This window comes from Erpetoichthys calabaricus, chromosome 15 (genome assembly GCF_900747795.2).
Source record: "Erpetoichthys calabaricus chromosome 15, fErpCal1.3, whole genome shotgun sequence".
In the NCBI taxonomy this organism is placed as follows: domain Eukaryota; kingdom Metazoa; phylum Chordata; class Cladistia; order Polypteriformes; family Polypteridae; genus Erpetoichthys; species Erpetoichthys calabaricus.
In genome coordinates, this window is record NC_041408.2 from 23,651,645 (window position 1) to 23,669,020 (window position 17,376).

The 17,376-nt window shown below is 39.1% G+C and overlaps 1 protein-coding gene across 3 annotated transcripts in view; it reads right to left on the reverse strand.

The window, feature by feature from the left end:
• Positions 1-17,376, reverse strand: part of mtif2 (mitochondrial translational initiation factor 2) — a 36,692-nt gene that overhangs the window by 9,931 nt on the left and 9,385 nt on the right. The window contains exons 4-12 of one of the 3 annotated variants that reach the window (XM_028820220.2): positions 16,924-17,095; positions 11,837-11,997; positions 10,348-10,524; positions 9,565-9,704; positions 8,275-8,399; positions 7,744-7,948; positions 5,813-6,065; positions 3,916-4,056; positions 2,937-3,101 (exon numbers count right to left, since the gene is read on the reverse strand). In XM_028820220.2, the coding sequence (XP_028676053.1) occupies positions 2,937-3,101; positions 3,916-4,056; positions 5,813-6,065; positions 7,744-7,948; positions 8,275-8,399; positions 9,565-9,704; positions 10,348-10,524; positions 11,837-11,997; positions 16,924-17,095 (1,539 nt within the window). Of the gene's footprint in view, positions 1-2,930; positions 3,102-3,915; positions 4,057-5,812; positions 6,066-7,743; positions 7,949-8,274; positions 8,400-9,564; positions 9,705-10,347; positions 10,525-11,836; positions 11,998-16,923; positions 17,096-17,376 lie in introns of all 3 variants that reach the window. The other 2 variants (XM_051919682.1, XM_051919683.1) reach the window with 2 other exon arrangements.

Genomic DNA, 17,376 nt, shown 5'->3' on the forward strand with positions numbered 1-17,376 from the left:
ACACACACTCACACACACTCACAGTCATATGAAAAAGTTTGGGAACCCCTCTCAGCCTGCATAATAATTTACTTTCAACAAAAAAGATAACACTGGTATGTCTTTCATTTCTTAGGAACATCTGAGTACTGCGGTGTTTTCCAAACAAAGATTTTTAGTGAAGCAGTATTTAGTTGTATGAAATTAAATCAAATGTGAAAATCTGGCTGTGCAGAAATGTGGGTCCCCTTGTAATTGTGCTGATTTGAATGCCTGTCACTGCACAATGCTGATTACTTGCAACACCAAATTGGCTGGATTATCTCGTTAAGCCTTGAACTTCATAGACAGGTGTGTCCAATCATGAGCTATAAAGGTATTTAAGGTGGTCAATTGCAAGTTGTGCTTCCCTTTGACTCTCCTCTGAAGAGTGACAGCATGGGATCCTCAAAGCAACTCTCAAAAGATCTGAAAACAAAGATCGTTCAGTATCATGGTTTATTGGAAGGCTACAAAAAGCTATCTAAGAGGTTTAAACTGTCAGTTTCTACTGTAAGGAATGGAATCAGGAAATGGAAGGCCACAGGCACAGTTGCTGTTAAACCCTGCAGGTCTGGCAGGCCAAGAAAAATACAGGAGCGGCATATGAGCAGAATTGTGAGAATGGTGATAGACAACCCACAGATCACCTCCAAAGACCTGCAAGAACATCTTGCTGCAAATGGTGTATCTGTACATCGTTCTACAATTCAGTGCAGTTTGCACAAAGAAATCTGTATGGCAGGGTGATGAGAAAGAAGCCCTTTCTGCACTCACGCCACAAACAAACAGAGTCGCTTGTTGTATGCAAATGCTCATTTAGACAAGCCAGATTCATTTTGGAACAAAGTGCTTTGGACTGATGAGCGAAATTTTTGAGTTATTTGGTCACAACAAAAAGCGCTCTGCATTGTGGAAGAAGAACACAGCATTCCAAAAAAAACACCTGCTACCTACTGTCAAATTTGGTGGAGGTTCCATCATGCTGTGGGGCTGTGTGGCTAGTTTAGGGACTGGGGCCCTTGTTAAAGTCGAGGGTCAGATGAATTCAACCCAATATCAACAAATTCTTCAGAATAATGTTCAAGCATCAGTCACAAAGTTGAAGTTACGCAGGGGTTGGAAATTCCAACAAGACAATGACCCAAAACACAGTTGGAAATCTACAAAGGCATTCATGCAGAGGGAGAAATACAATGTTCTGCAATGGCCATCACAGACCCCTGACTTGAATATCATCGAAAATCTATGGGATGATTTGAAGCAGGCTGTCCATGCTCGGCAGCCATCACATTTCACTGAACTGAAGAGATTTTGTATGGAAGAATGGTCAAAAATACCTCCATCCAGAATCCAGACACTCAAAGGCTATAGGAGGACAGCGTCTAGAGGCCAAAAGGAGGCTGAACTAAGTATTGATGTCATATCTCTGTTGGTGTGCCCAAATTTATGAACCTATTTTTGTTATTATGCATATTGCATATTTTCTGTTAATCCAATAAACTCAATGTCACTGCTGAAATCCTACTGTTTCCATAAGGCATGTCATATATTAAAAGGAAGTTGCTACTTTGACAGCTCAGCCAATGATAAACAAAAATCCAAAGAATTAAAAGAGGGGTTCCTAAACGTTTTCATATGACTGTATATATGAAATCCAATGTCTATCTATCTGAATGTCTGTGCGCTTTTGACGAGAGAACTACTTAATGGATTTAGATCGGGTTTTTTTCTATAATTTGCTTGAACATTCCGGTTGATTTTGCAAACTTCTCTCATTGCGCTAAGTATCATAGTTCACTTGTGGTACCGATTTATTTGCATGAATTCAAGACACATGCACCAGGCCAAGGGTAGGGGGACAGGGCCCTCCTCACTCACATGTCAGCCTCGGGGTGTACATTACCTCCGCTTATCTATCGAAAGAGAGATCTACTTAATGGATTTAAATCAGGTTTTTTTCTATAATTTGCTTGAATATTCTGGTTGATTTTGCGACTTCTCTCATCGTGCTATGAATCATAGTTCGCTTGCAGGAGCGATATATTCGTGCTATTCTGAGACAGAGGCTGCGGACTGAGGGGATGGGGAAGTGTGACGTCAGGAATGGGGATCTGGGTGCCACCCTCCGTTCAAGTTGCTCTACCTCTGCGATTTAGAGTATACCTTGCCTCCGCTTAGCTAGCGACACCCGTTTATTGATTTTTAAAGTTTGTCCTGTTTCACTACTATGTGGGTGAAGCTGCAAGGGACGGCTAGTATTTAATGAACAAACTTCTTAAACCTTTAAGTATTATTTGTCTTGCCATGATAATGAGTAAAATATAAAAAGTATGTTACCTGACTGTAAACAACTTGCCCAATGCTTTACTGTCAAAAGAATGCTTGCATTGAAAAGGATTGAATTTGACATTTAAAAGGCTTCTATTTATAGGGGAGGAGAATCAAGCATCATAAAAGATATTGAAAACCAGATGTTTGTGAGTAATCAAATCTTCCATTTTGTTTGATTGAGTGATACACAATGTATTTTAAAGTAAGGATATCTGCCTTGGTGCAATATCTTTCCAAGTGAAGATTACTAATCAGCCAGTAAGAAAAAGAAGTGGGGAAAAAAAACAAACAAAAAAACAAAACACAAATTCGTATAATAATTACATTCCATGTAATCTTTAGTCCAAATGCACTCATCTCTGCTCAGCTTCCAGTGTCTTCCTGTGGTTTGCATATTATGGTAACATGAACTGAATAACAACTGAGATTGTGCTATTGCTTTAAAAAGACTGAACATAATATCCTCCGATTTATTTTTATGATGTAACCTTGCATTTTGTTAGCCTTCTAGATTATCTGCAACATGACCATGATATGTCAACATAAACACCTAAATAATTAAGTTGAATATAAAACACACTTGCCTATTTCATTTTCTTCTACTGTTGGAGGCAGTTTGTTGCACAGTTCTTCTTTAAGGTCGTCAACGAGTTTGTAGATGACCTTGTGCAGTTTAATTTGTATTCCTTTTTTTGCAGCTATCTGTTGTACCGCTTTGCTGACATCCACATTAAACCCATAAACAATGCCTAATTATAAGGAGAAAGCAAAAATGAAAACTTTCACAATGTTAGACTTGAGGGATTGATGTAAATATCTTTTCTTTCCAAAAGCTACAGTACCTGTGGACTGTGAACGCTTGATAACACTCTTCACCATGCATCTACTGTATTAACTCACCTTTCAAATCTTTATTAACATAACATTCTTAAACCTGCTTAATCCAAGTGATGGTCGCCAGGGGCCAGGGCCTAATCTAGCTGCACTAGGCACAAGGCATCCGTTGGATCAAAACTCATGAGATAATAGCACTAACAACAGTGTCAGTATGTTTACCTAATTCTTTTATTGAAAACCAAAAAAAATAAGAGTTTTTTTTGGATATTAGTTATACTTCTTTGTTTAAATGACTTAAGAGGCTTAATCCTTGCATAAATATTCATTTTTATCATAGTATTTGGGTGTCTAAAGATGCAGCTTGGCTTACTTAACTTCTTTATTATTAAAAAAAAAATAAAGAAAAACAAGAGACTTGTGTTTAGTTTTGTATCTTACATGGTCTATTAATAATAAAAGACTAAAAGGTGTTAATTTGTATTAATTTATTATCCACCATATTTGCTAAAATGTGAAATAAATAAAAATAAAACATTGAAATTCAGCATTTTACAGAAAATCTGGAGCAGATCTATCAGCATCGATAGATTAAGCTTTTAGAATAATACTCATTTTTAATGTAAATTTGACAAATTTTTTTTACTTTATAGTTATTTTACTACTTATACTTATTTCTCAACCTGATGCAGTTCTGTTACACAGAGTAGTATTTGTTTTGCACACTACCTGAGAAGGTTTCTGCAAGGTTAACATCATTTTCACTTATGTCTCCAACTCCAACATACACAACGTCGAGCTCACACTCCTCATCTGCATCATAGGTGTCCAAAATACCCATTATCGCCTCCACTGATCCGTCAACATCGCCTGAGTTAAATGAAGAACATACTGATCAGGGACAAGCCACACTTATATGAATGACTTTCCTAGTAAAATGATTCAGACTGCAGTTTACTTAATTCATGGCATACAGTCCATATAATTTTACTCGCATCCTTTAACCATACCCTCCAAAGCCATGTAAACTGTCCAAAATACAAAACACACTCTTGACAGAAAACAGGACCAATGTTATAACATTAATATATTTATGTTCTCCAGTATTCAAGCCTAGTCATCCATAACTAGAATGGCAATATATTTGGAACAGGCATTTCATTTCAACTTCACACCATAAATAAGAACTTTCCTCTAACTCTTTACTTCCAGTTGTTCCTTTACGGTCTTAAAAATACAATTCAAGTTGACTAGCATTCCACTTTGTTAATTTATACAGAAATATAATAGCTAGGTGCAACTGTGTATATTCTAAACTGTAATGCATGGTCAGCAAGGAGCCACGTCCTTCTTTCCTCATTTACATTCTTGAAAATGTTTGGATTTTTCTAGCAAACCAAGATTAGCTCTACAAGTAACATTCATGAATGACTGTCAGGCTTCAGATCCTTAATATTAAATTGTAGTTTTTACAATTCAAACCTGCTTTATCAGAGATTATATATACAGTATATGTGTACAGACCTCCACTTGAAGGCACTTAAGACATAATCATTTTTAATCAGCCTGAGGTACTCACACAGTGTACTCTTTACCAAGTGAGCAAATAATTAATGGAACAGAAAGAGGGACTGTCATTGGAAAGCAGGGGCATCTGCTATTCTGCTAGCCATCAAAGTTTTATTTTGCTGGCATGTTTTGGGCATGGCCAAGGTTGCTGGGGAGGTGAATGGCATGTGTTTGCTTGTGACCATGGGGTAGTAGGAGAATAGCATTTACTTGCTTAAGGATTGAGATACTGAGGATACAGAATTATTCTACATACTTTATCCTGCAAATTTAAAAAAAAAAAATTGTTTAGGTACTTTTGTAACATTGAAATATATAAATAGTATAAAATTGTACAAAATTGCTGACACTGCCCTCTCACTGCTTCTCATTATTAGGAAAACACTTCCAATTTCCCCCAAATTGAGCCATATGATTGGATGTTACAGTGAGGGGCGATAACAATTCATCCATTAAATTTCCAAACCTGCTTATCCGGAACAGGGTGACAGAAATGTTGCAGCCTGTCCCAGCAAGCATCATACCCACTGAAACAAAGAAAATGTTACTATGGGTTTCCTTCAGGTATTGTATGCAGGAGTGCAAGCTACATGTATTCTCTTTCCAACTCTGCTCTGTCTAGCTCTCAATATCTCTGAAGCAGTGAAAGAAGCCTCAATGTCTTTTTTAATTCTAATCACATTTATACTAAACATCCCTGATTTTTTTCTTATACTTCACATTACTTCAGATTACAGACTGCGTTTCACCAAATGACCTATAATTAAACACTTTCACATAGACCTGACCCCTCAAGTAAAAAGTGCATGACATTTAAGCTACAAAATGAAGCACTCGATGGCCAATCAAAGTTCCCCAACATAGATATGTTTAAATTAAATGTAGCCTATAGGGAACAAGTTTTCAGGTTTTATTCGGGTGTTATGAATGAGGATATTTTTTGCAAAGGTGCAAAATTTTTCTATGTCAATAGCAGTTTAGAGGTCGGATGTTAGCTCTGTTCTTTTTCCTCTACTTGTAAAATAAAGCAGAACAATGTGATATAGTAAAGAATCACCTTTGATGATAATTGGCAAAGTAAACTGGTCCTTCTCAGCCTTTTCTTTGGGTCTGCTTGCCAAAAGATGCTTATTTGCCTTGTACATAGCAGCTCTCCTCTGCCTCCAGGTAAGATGACTGAAACCTTCTCGTTCCTTCTTGTAAACTTCCCGGTGTTCTTTCTGCTTGACATCTATTATCTGCTGATCCTCCTGCATTTTCTCCTGTCCTTCCACATAATTCCTGAACTCAACCACTTCACGAGCTCTGTGCTAGGGAAACAAAGTAAAAAAATAACACACTCATAAGTAAATATTACCCTTTTTAAACTACTGATCTACCATTGTATTATATAGACAAATATGCGGGCATGGGGGCAGTCAATGGGCTTAACCAAATGTTATATGCCAAAATTAGGGTTGACTGGGTGCACTAATGCTCTTTCTCCCTCCTCAATAGATCCCCAAAAGGGAAGCCACTATAACTCCGCATCTGGTTTCTCCACAGATTCCACTTCTGGACATAATCCCATAATCGGTTCTCAGGCAATCCCATATTGGCCACAGTCTTGATTGACTACTCGATTTGTTTTTTTTTTTTACAAATCGGTTATTCTTATTTCAAGTATATGGGGTGGCTGCCCCAAAACATTTCACGCATCTCTTGGCTTTTTGTTACAGTGGCATAGTTGGCAAAATCTGCTGAGATGATGGAGCAGCATGACCTTTCCCAAGTCTTGGTAGAGTTGGCAATGGAACTACAGTGGATGACGATCCAGATGGGAGAATACAAGACGCAGTGCGCTGAGGTAAAGGCCCGGGCAGAGAAATAGACACGATGCGCATGCGCACACACACACGCACACGCACACTATATTTCAACCTTTCAGTGCAGGTGAGCTTGATTAAAAACTCTAAACTCACTGGTGTGAATGAAGGTATAACAGTCTATGGTTGGGACCTATGATTCGGTCCCTGCCATGGACTAGATGCTACTGGGACAGGCATAAGCTTCCTGTGACCCTAAACTGGAATGAGTGGGTTCAGAAAATTAATACAGTCGACCCTTGATATACGACCGGCCTGACATGCGAACAACTTGATTTACGACCAACATCTTGCGTTATGACCTGAATGCGGTCACGTGCATCCGCTTGCGCGATTGTAAACAAACAGCCGAGAGCGTTTGTAAGCGTCAGTCGGAGCCCAAATACATGTGTTTGTGGACGTAATTTCGGTTAGTGCAGTGATTTATATTTTTTTTTTCGATAATTGCTAAGAAAGGAAGAGAAGGTAACGAAGGTAAAGAAAGCGATCACAATCGAAACGAAGAAGGAAATCGTGCGGAAATATGAGAGTGGTGTTCGTGTGACCGATCTCGCTAATATGTACAGCATGTCGAAATCCACCATCTCGACAATTTTACAAAGAAAAGATTTGTATAAGGAGGCTCCTTCCAAACAATAACCACCTTCCATTTCATTCTCCTCCTCCTCCCTTCCTGCAGCCCAAAGATGTCAAATTAAATGGTGAGTACAGTATGAAATTGTTGTTTCTAGTAGGCTAGGCACTTTTTATAACTTTCTGGTTAGTACATTAGAAAAATTATTGGTGTTTTGGTAAATTATGCACATTATACAACCCTTTTTTATTATGAAAAGGTTAAGTAAGTGTTGCTGTGGGAAGTTCGGAATGCATTATAGGTATTTCCATTATTTCTTATGGGGAAAAATAGTCTTGACTTACAACCAACTTGAGTTACAACCAGCCCTCGCGAACGAATTGAGTTCGTAAGTCAAGGGTCCACTGTAAATGGAATCTTGGGCTATCTTGCCTTAAGTTAAAATATCTTTGGTGCACGGACGTTATCCAGACATTTTCTAATGCTTGCAATGTTACAGTTGTCATCCAACATGAAATTGTTAAAGTGAATGAACAGACAACTTCTCACCTCAGATTCTACTTCTAGGATTTCATCTCCAGCAGATGGCAAGTTTTTCCAACCAACAATCTCCACAGGTGTGCTTGGCCCAGCCTGTGTTATTCCTTTGTTATTTTCATCATACATTAAGCGCACTTTAGCCCATGCCTTACCAGCTACCAGGATACAACCTTTCTTCAATGTACCTCTCTGAATAATAGCAGTTGTTACAGGCCTGAGTGAAAGAGACAAATTCAAGAATAACCTGAAAGTTGACTAGGAGACAAGCAGGTTGAGAAACCATGACAAAATTATTCATTTTAGCACAGTTTACAATATGAAAAGATGCAAAGGCATTCATATTTATTTTCAGACTTGAAATAGCATGGACATATACATATGTGAATATAAAATGTGTGCTGTACAATACATGTCTACCTAATTTTAATTCAGTGCAAAGGAACTGAAATATAAGCTTCCAAAGAAAACTCAAAAACACATTTACCTCCTGTGTTATTTCAATCCTGTAGCATTAAAAAAATAAAAGAGCCCAGCTCTTACCCCTTGCCTTTGTCTGTTCGACTCTCAATGACAATTCCTTCTACCATTCCCTTTGGATCTGCCTTTAGCTCCAGCATTTCTGCAAGGGCAACTGTGGCTTCCGCCAAAGCCATTATATTTTCTCCCTGTAAAAGTAAATATTGAAAATACAAGAATACAATAATTTGCAAGGTCAGAACAGCACTGCATATACTTCTAGAGGACTATGGAAAACTGCATTTGCAAGAAACCATATCTCCACTATCTCCCACGCGACTGAGATACATGACAGTGCACTGTGTGTGTGTGTGTGTGTGTGGGGGGGGGGGGTAGAGGAGTTGGGAGTAGCTCTATAAAATGCACAGGTTGTTGATAGTGGGTGCGTAAAACATTTAGTAGCATGTAGGGGCTGTCTGTAAGTGGCAACCATGACCTTTGTAGAAAGTGTGTATGTTGAGGGCAGAATTCTGATGTACTAAGTGTAAATTGAGTGGTTTTGGATAAAGGGGTTTAGGCACAGTAGTAATAGTGAGGGTAAAAGGTGCATAGAAGAAATTCTGGGAGCTGTCCCCCGTGATGACTCATAAAGGTGCCTCTCTAATATTGAGGGGGAAAGTTTTCAAAACCTGTATGAGGGGTAGTATGCTCTACTGGAGTGAGACATGGCACATAAATGACTGAACATGAAGCAAAGCTGAAAGAAAAGAGATGAGAATAGTCAGGAGGATATGTCGAGTGTCACGGAGTGAGAGGAAGATTAAGGAAATTAAGGAATTAAGACAGAGATGTTGAGACAATAGGTGCTGTGCTGTGCTGAGGAGAAAAAGACTGAGGTGGTTTGTGCATGTGGAGCAAATGACAAAGGATGATTAGATGAAAAGGGGCTCTGAGATGGAGGTGTAGGGAATGGGGCCCAATAGAAGGCTGAAGAAGAACAGGAAAATACTTGTCAGCTAGCTGCAAAATAATTGCTTTTATTTTTTTTTTTTTAAGAAAATAAAGACTACATGGAAACAGACAGGGAATTGAGCTTGTTACTTTAATGATATGTACACCACGAAATGCAAACATAAGCCTAAATTATAACCAAAAAAATGGTTTCTACTTACGGTATCTATTCTGCAACTACAGAAACTTTAACAAAATTTTCAGTTCCTGATATAAAGCAAAGACTAAATTTCAATTACTATGTATTTAGGTTTAACATTAAAATAGGCAACCAACACAACAAATGTTTTGAAAGAAAAAAAAAAAAAGACACATAATTCATAAAGTGAAACATGCTGATAAATCTTCTGTTTAACTTCGAACCTTGACTGCTGATATATGAACAGCTTGCACGTCTCCACCATATTCCTCACACACCACACCGTAGGACAGGAGCTCCTTCTTCACCCGCTCTGGATTGGCTTCATGCTTATCACATTTATTTATAGCTAGGATAATAGGAACTACAACAAAAATCATATTTTATTATTATTATTTTTTTTTTTAATATTGAAAGTTCTAACTCGTTTCCTCCCGCAGTCCAAAGACATGCAGGTTAGGTGGATTGGCGATTCTAAATTGGCCCTAGTATGTGCTTGGTGTGTGCGTGTGTTTGTGTGTGTCCTGCGGTGGGTTGGCACCCTGCCCGGGATTGGTTCCTGCCTTGTGCCCTGTGTTGGCTGGGGTTGGCTCCAGCAGACCCCCGTGACCCTGTGTTCGGATTCAGCGGGTTGGAAAATGGATGGATGGATGGAAGTTCTAACTCTCTAACAGACTATCCTATTTATGTCCATTTTAATAAACAGACTAAAGAAAAAACCCATCCATTATCAAAACCCACTTAACCAAGGCAGGGTCACAGGGAAGCTGGAGCATATCCTAGCAATCATCGGACACAAGGCAGGAACAACTCCAGGAGGGGGTGTCAGTCCATCACAGGTTGAACACGAACACACACAAACACCAATATGGCAACACCAATTCACCTAACCTACTTATACTTTAAGGAAAATGATCAACTTTAAAAGGAATGTTTCTCTTTATTACTGATAGAAAGAAGTAACTGGAAATGGAAGCACATAACATAAGTAACAGAAGGCTACTTACCTTTTGCAGTCTTTGCATGATTTATAGACTCTATAGTTTGCTTCATCACCCCATCGTCAGCAGCAACAACCAGGACAACAATATCTGTCACAAGGGCTCCTCTGGCTCTCATGGCCGAAAACGCTGCATGTCCAGGGGTGTCAAGGAATGTAATCTTTTCTCCTGATGGTAGCTGAACTGGAGTACAAATTAAACTGCATTTATGTTATTCAGATTACTTTCTTTGGGTAGCAGTAAATCATGTCACTAATAAACACCAAATACTCCCAAAATACCAAATAATCACATTTTACATTGGCTTTAAAAGGGTTCCTTCCATTTACAATGGCAACACAGGCAGGATGTATTCTGTTTCAGAGGCACACCAGTACTGTTTGGATTAAAGATCCTTCAAGTCTGCTATCCAACACTTTATCGTTCCTGGTACAGTCAGAATAATCTTTCATGTGCCATTTTACATTAGGTCAAAGACACAGATTTATGGGAAGGAAACAACAAAACTGAATCTAATTCTCAGACTGGTTAAATATTGTCCAGGTGTTCAAATCATTTATCGTGTAATACTGTTCCTGAATCTTGTATACTGTCACTTCTTCTTGTCTTCTATATTAATTTACATTTTAACAAAAGGTACTCTGTATGGGCGGCACGGTGGCGCAGTGGGTAGCGCTGCTGCCTTGCAGTTGGGAGACCTGGGGACCCGGGTTCACTTCCCGGGTCCTCCCTGCGTGGAGTTTGCATGTTCTCCCCGTGTCTGCGTGGGTTTCCTCCGGGCGCTCCGGTTTCCTCCCACAGTCCAAACACATGCAGGTTAGGTGGATTGGCATTTCTAAATTGTCCCTAGTGTGTGTTTGGTGTGTTTGTGTGCATCCTGCGGTGGGTTGGCACCCTACCCAGGATTGGTTCCTGCCTTGTGCCCTGTGTTGGCTGGGATTGGCTCCAGCAGACCCCCCGTGACCCTGTGTTCGGATTCAACGGGTTGGAAAATGGATGGATGGATGGATGGGTACTCTGTATACTTGACTTTATCCTTCCTTCCTTTTTAAATCTTCTCACCTTTTAACTTATCTGACCACATTTGTGCAAAGCACCTCCAGCATCTGGGGTCTCTAAAAATTGTTTTTAAATTCTCTGGTCATAAATAACTTATATTTTTCTTTTTTATAAGGTAATACAGCTAATATATCAAAGGGTTTATAGTATTTTTCCAGGGCACTCTGACCAAACCACCTTACATGTAAGAAAAGTTGACAGTCAATATTCATTCTTAATTTTCAACAGAAACAAAACAATAATACTACAGGTATATTCATTCAGAATCAACATAAAATGTACCTGTACAAAATAATACTTTTAAATTTAGAAAGAAGTGGTTCACAAGATACAAATTAATAATAATTTACCATAAATAATACAAAGCGGAGTAAGTGCAAACCATTTTAAAATGCTTTTTAACAAAAAGACATCATCCTTGCAGAGAAAAACTCACCAAGAAAAGCACCAATATGCTGGGTAATACCCCCTGCCTCCATTGCTGCCACTTGTGTTTTTCTTAAACTGTCCAGCAAAGTAGTTTTTCCATGATCAACATGGCCCATAATGGTAACAACCGGTGGTCGCAAAACAAGCTGTGATGGATCAGCAGGTGGCCTGGTTTTAAAAAAACAAAACAAAACAAAAACAAAAAAAAAGCATACATTATTCTGCATTTTGGTGTGTTTACTAAATCAAGAAATGCTATTTCTTATATCAGTATGCCTACTCCATAATTTGTAAAGGAAAACAGGCAGTAAAGGTGCACAGACACTATAACCAAAATAGAAATGAATACTTGCATAATCAATATTTACTTCATTGTGGAGGCTCTAGGTTGTTAACTCAAGTCTAAAAACAAGTTAAACAAGTTTATCAAGCCAGTCCATGAAGGGTCACAGATTGTAATTTACAGTATTTCTTGTTTCAGAGGAAAGTCAACATGTATGCCAAAAACTGTAAAAATGAAGCATTTTGCTATCACCGAATTTCTAATTCAGGAGAACAATATGCCTTTAGATATTCATTCTTGACTAATCAAAATGTACCAAGACCAGCTTCCTTTATATACCACATTAAAGGAATGGGCTGCAGAATTCCATCATGGTGAGACGTCTCTTGAACAGGGGTTTGATATTGATGCAGGAAAAAATATTCCTATAATTGAGTGATTTGCAATTGAGAATTGAAGAGTAATGGCACGTGAGATTTCAGACACTATAGGAGTTAGTTCAATCTGTTTTTCATGAATGGGTACACATGAGCAAACTCTGCACACTGGCTACCCAGAATTCTAACTCCTGAAATAAACTTCAATGCATCCAATTGGGGTTAAATATACTACTCAAAATCAATATTAAAAATAAAAATGTAAACATTATATCATTTCCACGTGCATTACTGAAACCCAAGATATTTCAGTACTTATTTATTTCAACAAAACTATCTATAATAACACATTATCAAACCAAGACGGTCAGAAAAATCACTTTATGACATTTGCTATTGTGGGATTGATGTCTGCATCCATACGTGGACAGGACATCAACTGATTAATAATGCTTACAAAGAGTAATACTTGTGGGACAAGTCAAATTAATTTAGATTTCAAATGTCACAAGCACCTGGTGCTTTTATTGTTCAAATCAGTCATTCATTCATTTTTTAGACTCGTCCCAACTTTAAGGCTAATCAACTTTGTCAACTCAAGATTATTATTATAATTTCAGAGTTCTTGTACAACAGCTATTGTTCTGCTGTCTTCAAGCTACTTCACATAGGCGATCATACTTTGTTATTGCCTGTTTACTAATCTTGAATTGGACTGGAAGTGTAGTAATTACTTGTAACTTTCTTAAAACTCTTTCACTATGTTAGTTGCAATTTAGTTGTTATACTAATGAACGTTACTTTGGCTTTAAAAGATCAATGAATGGAAGAAATTTAGTGTTTGCAAATTAGTTTTCAGCAATGAAGTAAGCTTCTTTAATAATTCTGCAAAGTACCGTATTTTTTGCACCATAAGACGCACTTTTTTTTCCCCAAAAGAAGGTTGGAAATGTCTGTGCGTCTTATGGAGTGAATATTGCATCAGAGACCATGATGTGTATTACCTGACAAAAGTCGACATCCAGGGGTAGAGGGCGACAAAACTCACTGTTACGTTACAGGCATTCCCTCTGTGCTTGGAGGAATGTTAGACTCATTGACTCGGCATCAAATCCTTGTGTGTGCGTGAGTTGCGAAATATAAACAAATATAAACAAAGGCAAGATAGCATCTACATCTCATGAGGGAGCGAAGCGAGTGCAGAAAACAAAATACTCAGCAGACGATGTTTTGCGCATTATCACCGAGTTGGACTCTGGACTCGATAGATTACCAGCCGCTCGACTACTTCAGGCTGTTTTTTCCTGAAGCTGCCTTTCAGCTGCTGTCAGACGAGACAAACAGGTATGCAGAGCAATTTTTTGAATCGAGGGCTGTGCTTTTTTTTTCAAACTGGAAACCCACAACAAAACACGAGATGAACGGCTTTGTGGCATTACAAATATAGATGGGACTAGACTGGCGATATAACTTCAGGGAGTATTGGTCCAAACGTGCTTTGTCTCCTGGTGGCTTTGGACAGGTTATGTCGCGTGATGATAGGTACGTGATGCTGCAAAGTGATTGTGAGCAACTGAGCTTAATAAATTCTGACACTAGCGATGAGGAGTTCTTGGGGTTTCCATAAAACTAGAAGAGTGCTTGAACCTTAAAGTCTCTCTTTATTTGGTAATGACAGTGATGATGTTTCTTAATACCGCTGTTGAATTTACATGGTTGAAATATTATTCTGCTGTATTTTATTAAACATATTAGTGCACAATTTGGTTCAGAATATTTTTTTTCTTGTTTTCCTCCTCTAAACCTAGGTGCGTCTAATGGTCAGGTGCGTCTTATGGTGCAAAAAATACGGTACATGTCTTTGTAATTATGTGCTTCCTTTAATACATTACATGTTATATCACTGGAGATGTTTTCCTCCTGCTTCAAAGCATTAGGTGCTGAGCCCCTGGAATATCAGGCCTATGTGGGAGTTTTCCAATACTAACTAAAAGTATTTTATTTTGGAATGAACATCTGGTAAAGGTAATTTTGTCACAGTTGTAGGTGTAGATGTGTAGGAGAGCAGTGTTCCTCTGAAGGTTGGATTCTATTTCATGTCTAATGTAACCATTGGCTCTCAGTGACCCTGAACTGGATAAACTGTTTAGAAAATAGATAAGCAGGACAGACAACTATATGTTCATAACAACTGGTTGAAGAATGCAAATCCTTTATATGTGCTATGTATGATGCTCTATTAAAGAGCTTATAATCTCACCATCATTTCAAGTCACTCAAACGTGCATTGCTACAATGACAATTGCAGCTGATAAGTCACATCTTCCTCTCCATGATTCACCACTATATCGTGGTGTAGGGATTTCCATCTCCCAATGATCCTGGGAAATCTGTTGTCTGGGGCAAATGCCCAGTAGAATCACCCAAGGCAAACTGGTCCAAGGTGAGAGACCAGATGATGTGCAATTCTTGATTTTCATGGAAAAAATCAACAAGGATCAAGTAACCTCACCTGGAAAAGAGAAACTGGGGACCTGCCTTGGAGCCAGGCCTTAAGGATTGCTAGTCAGTGAGTGGCTGGTTGCCAGGCCATTACACATGGGATCTGGCCAGGCCAATGCCAAAAGAGCAAAATCTCTGTTCTCCAATAGTCCCCACCACCTGCAGGTGGAACTGTAAGGGTCTGGTGCATTGTGGCTTGGGAGGTTAGGTATACTCCGGCTTACTTCAACATTCAGCACTGGCTCTTGAATCAAAATTCCAGAATGTGTGCTTATGCACTGACAATTGGGAGAGTACCTGGCCTTCTTGGAGACCTTTGGGGGAGTGCTTGAGGCTCTCTTACTGGGAACTCTATTGTTCCAAGAATTTCTTTAAACACTCACATGGGCAATGACAGTGAGACGAGAGAGGTTAGGAGCACATGCTGATACAGCGCATTGCTGCACCCATCACATGACAAACCAACTCAGGACCCCAGGTTAGGACCTTAGTTCCAACCGTGTGACGGGTGACACCTCATCACTACACTTAGTTCAGATGGAGTGGAACAGAGTGAGGTTTTTTACAGTGGCTAGAGTGCCAATTCTGCCAGCAACTCCCAGGTTTTTCCCTGCAGGTTGGATGGCCTACATGCAGGGCTGGATGCAGATTAATGTCATACCCAGGACAGAGCAATTGCAGGTTAAGGGCCTTGCTCAAGGGCTCAACAAAGTCGAGTCACTTTTGGCATTTTACGGGAATCGAACCGGCAACTGTCCTATCACACTGGTCAACAAGCATTTTGCTACTGGGATTCTTTCATCTGTACCTTAACAAATTTCACTTGCTGACTCCAAATCTGCAAACCATTTTTGTCCAGCACGTCCCATTTTTTAGTTATGATGTTCCAGGTCTTGGACAACTAGGGTGACTGGACAGTAAAGGCGATGTATTTCAACATTTAAGAAATAAGTTTGGTCTAGAGAAAAGTGAAGCCAAAATTAAGGAAGGTGTTTTTGTTGGCCCTGAAATATGTGAACTGATGCTTGACAATGAGTTCAAAAGGAAACTGAAGCCAACTGAATCAGCAACCTCATTCGTGCAGGTTGTCCAGAGTTTTCTTGACAGTCACAGAGCAGAGAATTATACTGAGCTTGTGGAGAATATGCCGAAAGTATATTAGCTTACGGGAGCCAAAATGTCGAAGACGCATTATTTACATTCTCATCTCGACTTTTTTCCACCAAATCTAAGTGATGTCAGAGATAAGCATGGGGAAAGATTTCATCAAGATATAAAAGGTGATGGAAAACTGATATACAGGGTGGGCCATTTATATGGATACACCTTAATAAAATGGGGATGGTTGGTGATATTAACTTTCTGTTTGTGGCACATTAGTATATGTGAGGGGGGAAACTTTTCAAGATGGGTGGTGACCATGGTGGCCATTTTGAAGTTGGCCATTTTGGATCCAACTTTTGTTTTTTCAATAGGAAGAGGGTCATGTGACACATCAACCTTATTGGGAATTTCACAAGAAAAACAATGGTGTGCTTGGTTTTAACGTAACTTTATTCTTTCATGAGTTATTTACAAGTTTCTGACCACTTATAAAATGTGTTCAATGTGTCAGGTCCGAGCATTCCTAGATGAACAGTTTCCTGGAAAGTGGATTGGTTGTCATGGGCCAGTTGAATGGCCCCCAAGGTCTCCCGATCTGACCCCCTTAGACTTTTATCTTTGGGGTCATCTGAAGGCAATTGTCTATGCTGTGAAGATACGAGATGTGCAGCACCTGAAACTACGGATACTGGAAGCCTGTGCTAGCATTTCTCCTGCGGTGTTGCTATCAGTGTGTGAAGAGTGGGAGAAGAGGGTTGCATTGACAATCCAACACAATGGGCAGCACATTGTCTTGTACAACAAAAAGAAAAAAAAACTTAAAAGCACCTCTTTTGTGCATCCTTGTTCTCCTTCACTTTGCTTTCCGTCAGCTTTGCCCATTTGTACTTCATTCCTGATTTTTTTATTGCCTCTTTAATCCATTCCTCATTTAGAATGGAGTCAGGTTCAAGTGAATCAAGATCTAGAGTAGTGTGCAACAGTGCTTCATAAACATGATCTGTCAAGAAATGAAAAATTAGCAGACTGAATATACACTGATTTTGCTTTAAAAGCCAATTTAAATTCCAAATAACAATCAAAAATATACTTTAAAGCAACATGAAATCACAAATGAGGCAAATCTATAAAATATGTAGCAAATGTTGAAAGGCGGGCGGCAAGGTGGCGCAGTGGGTAGCGCTGCTGCCTCGCAGTTAGGAGACCTGGGTTCGCTTCCCGGGTCCTCCCTGCATGGAGTTTGCATGTTCTCCCCGTGTCTGCGTGGGTTTCCTCCCACAG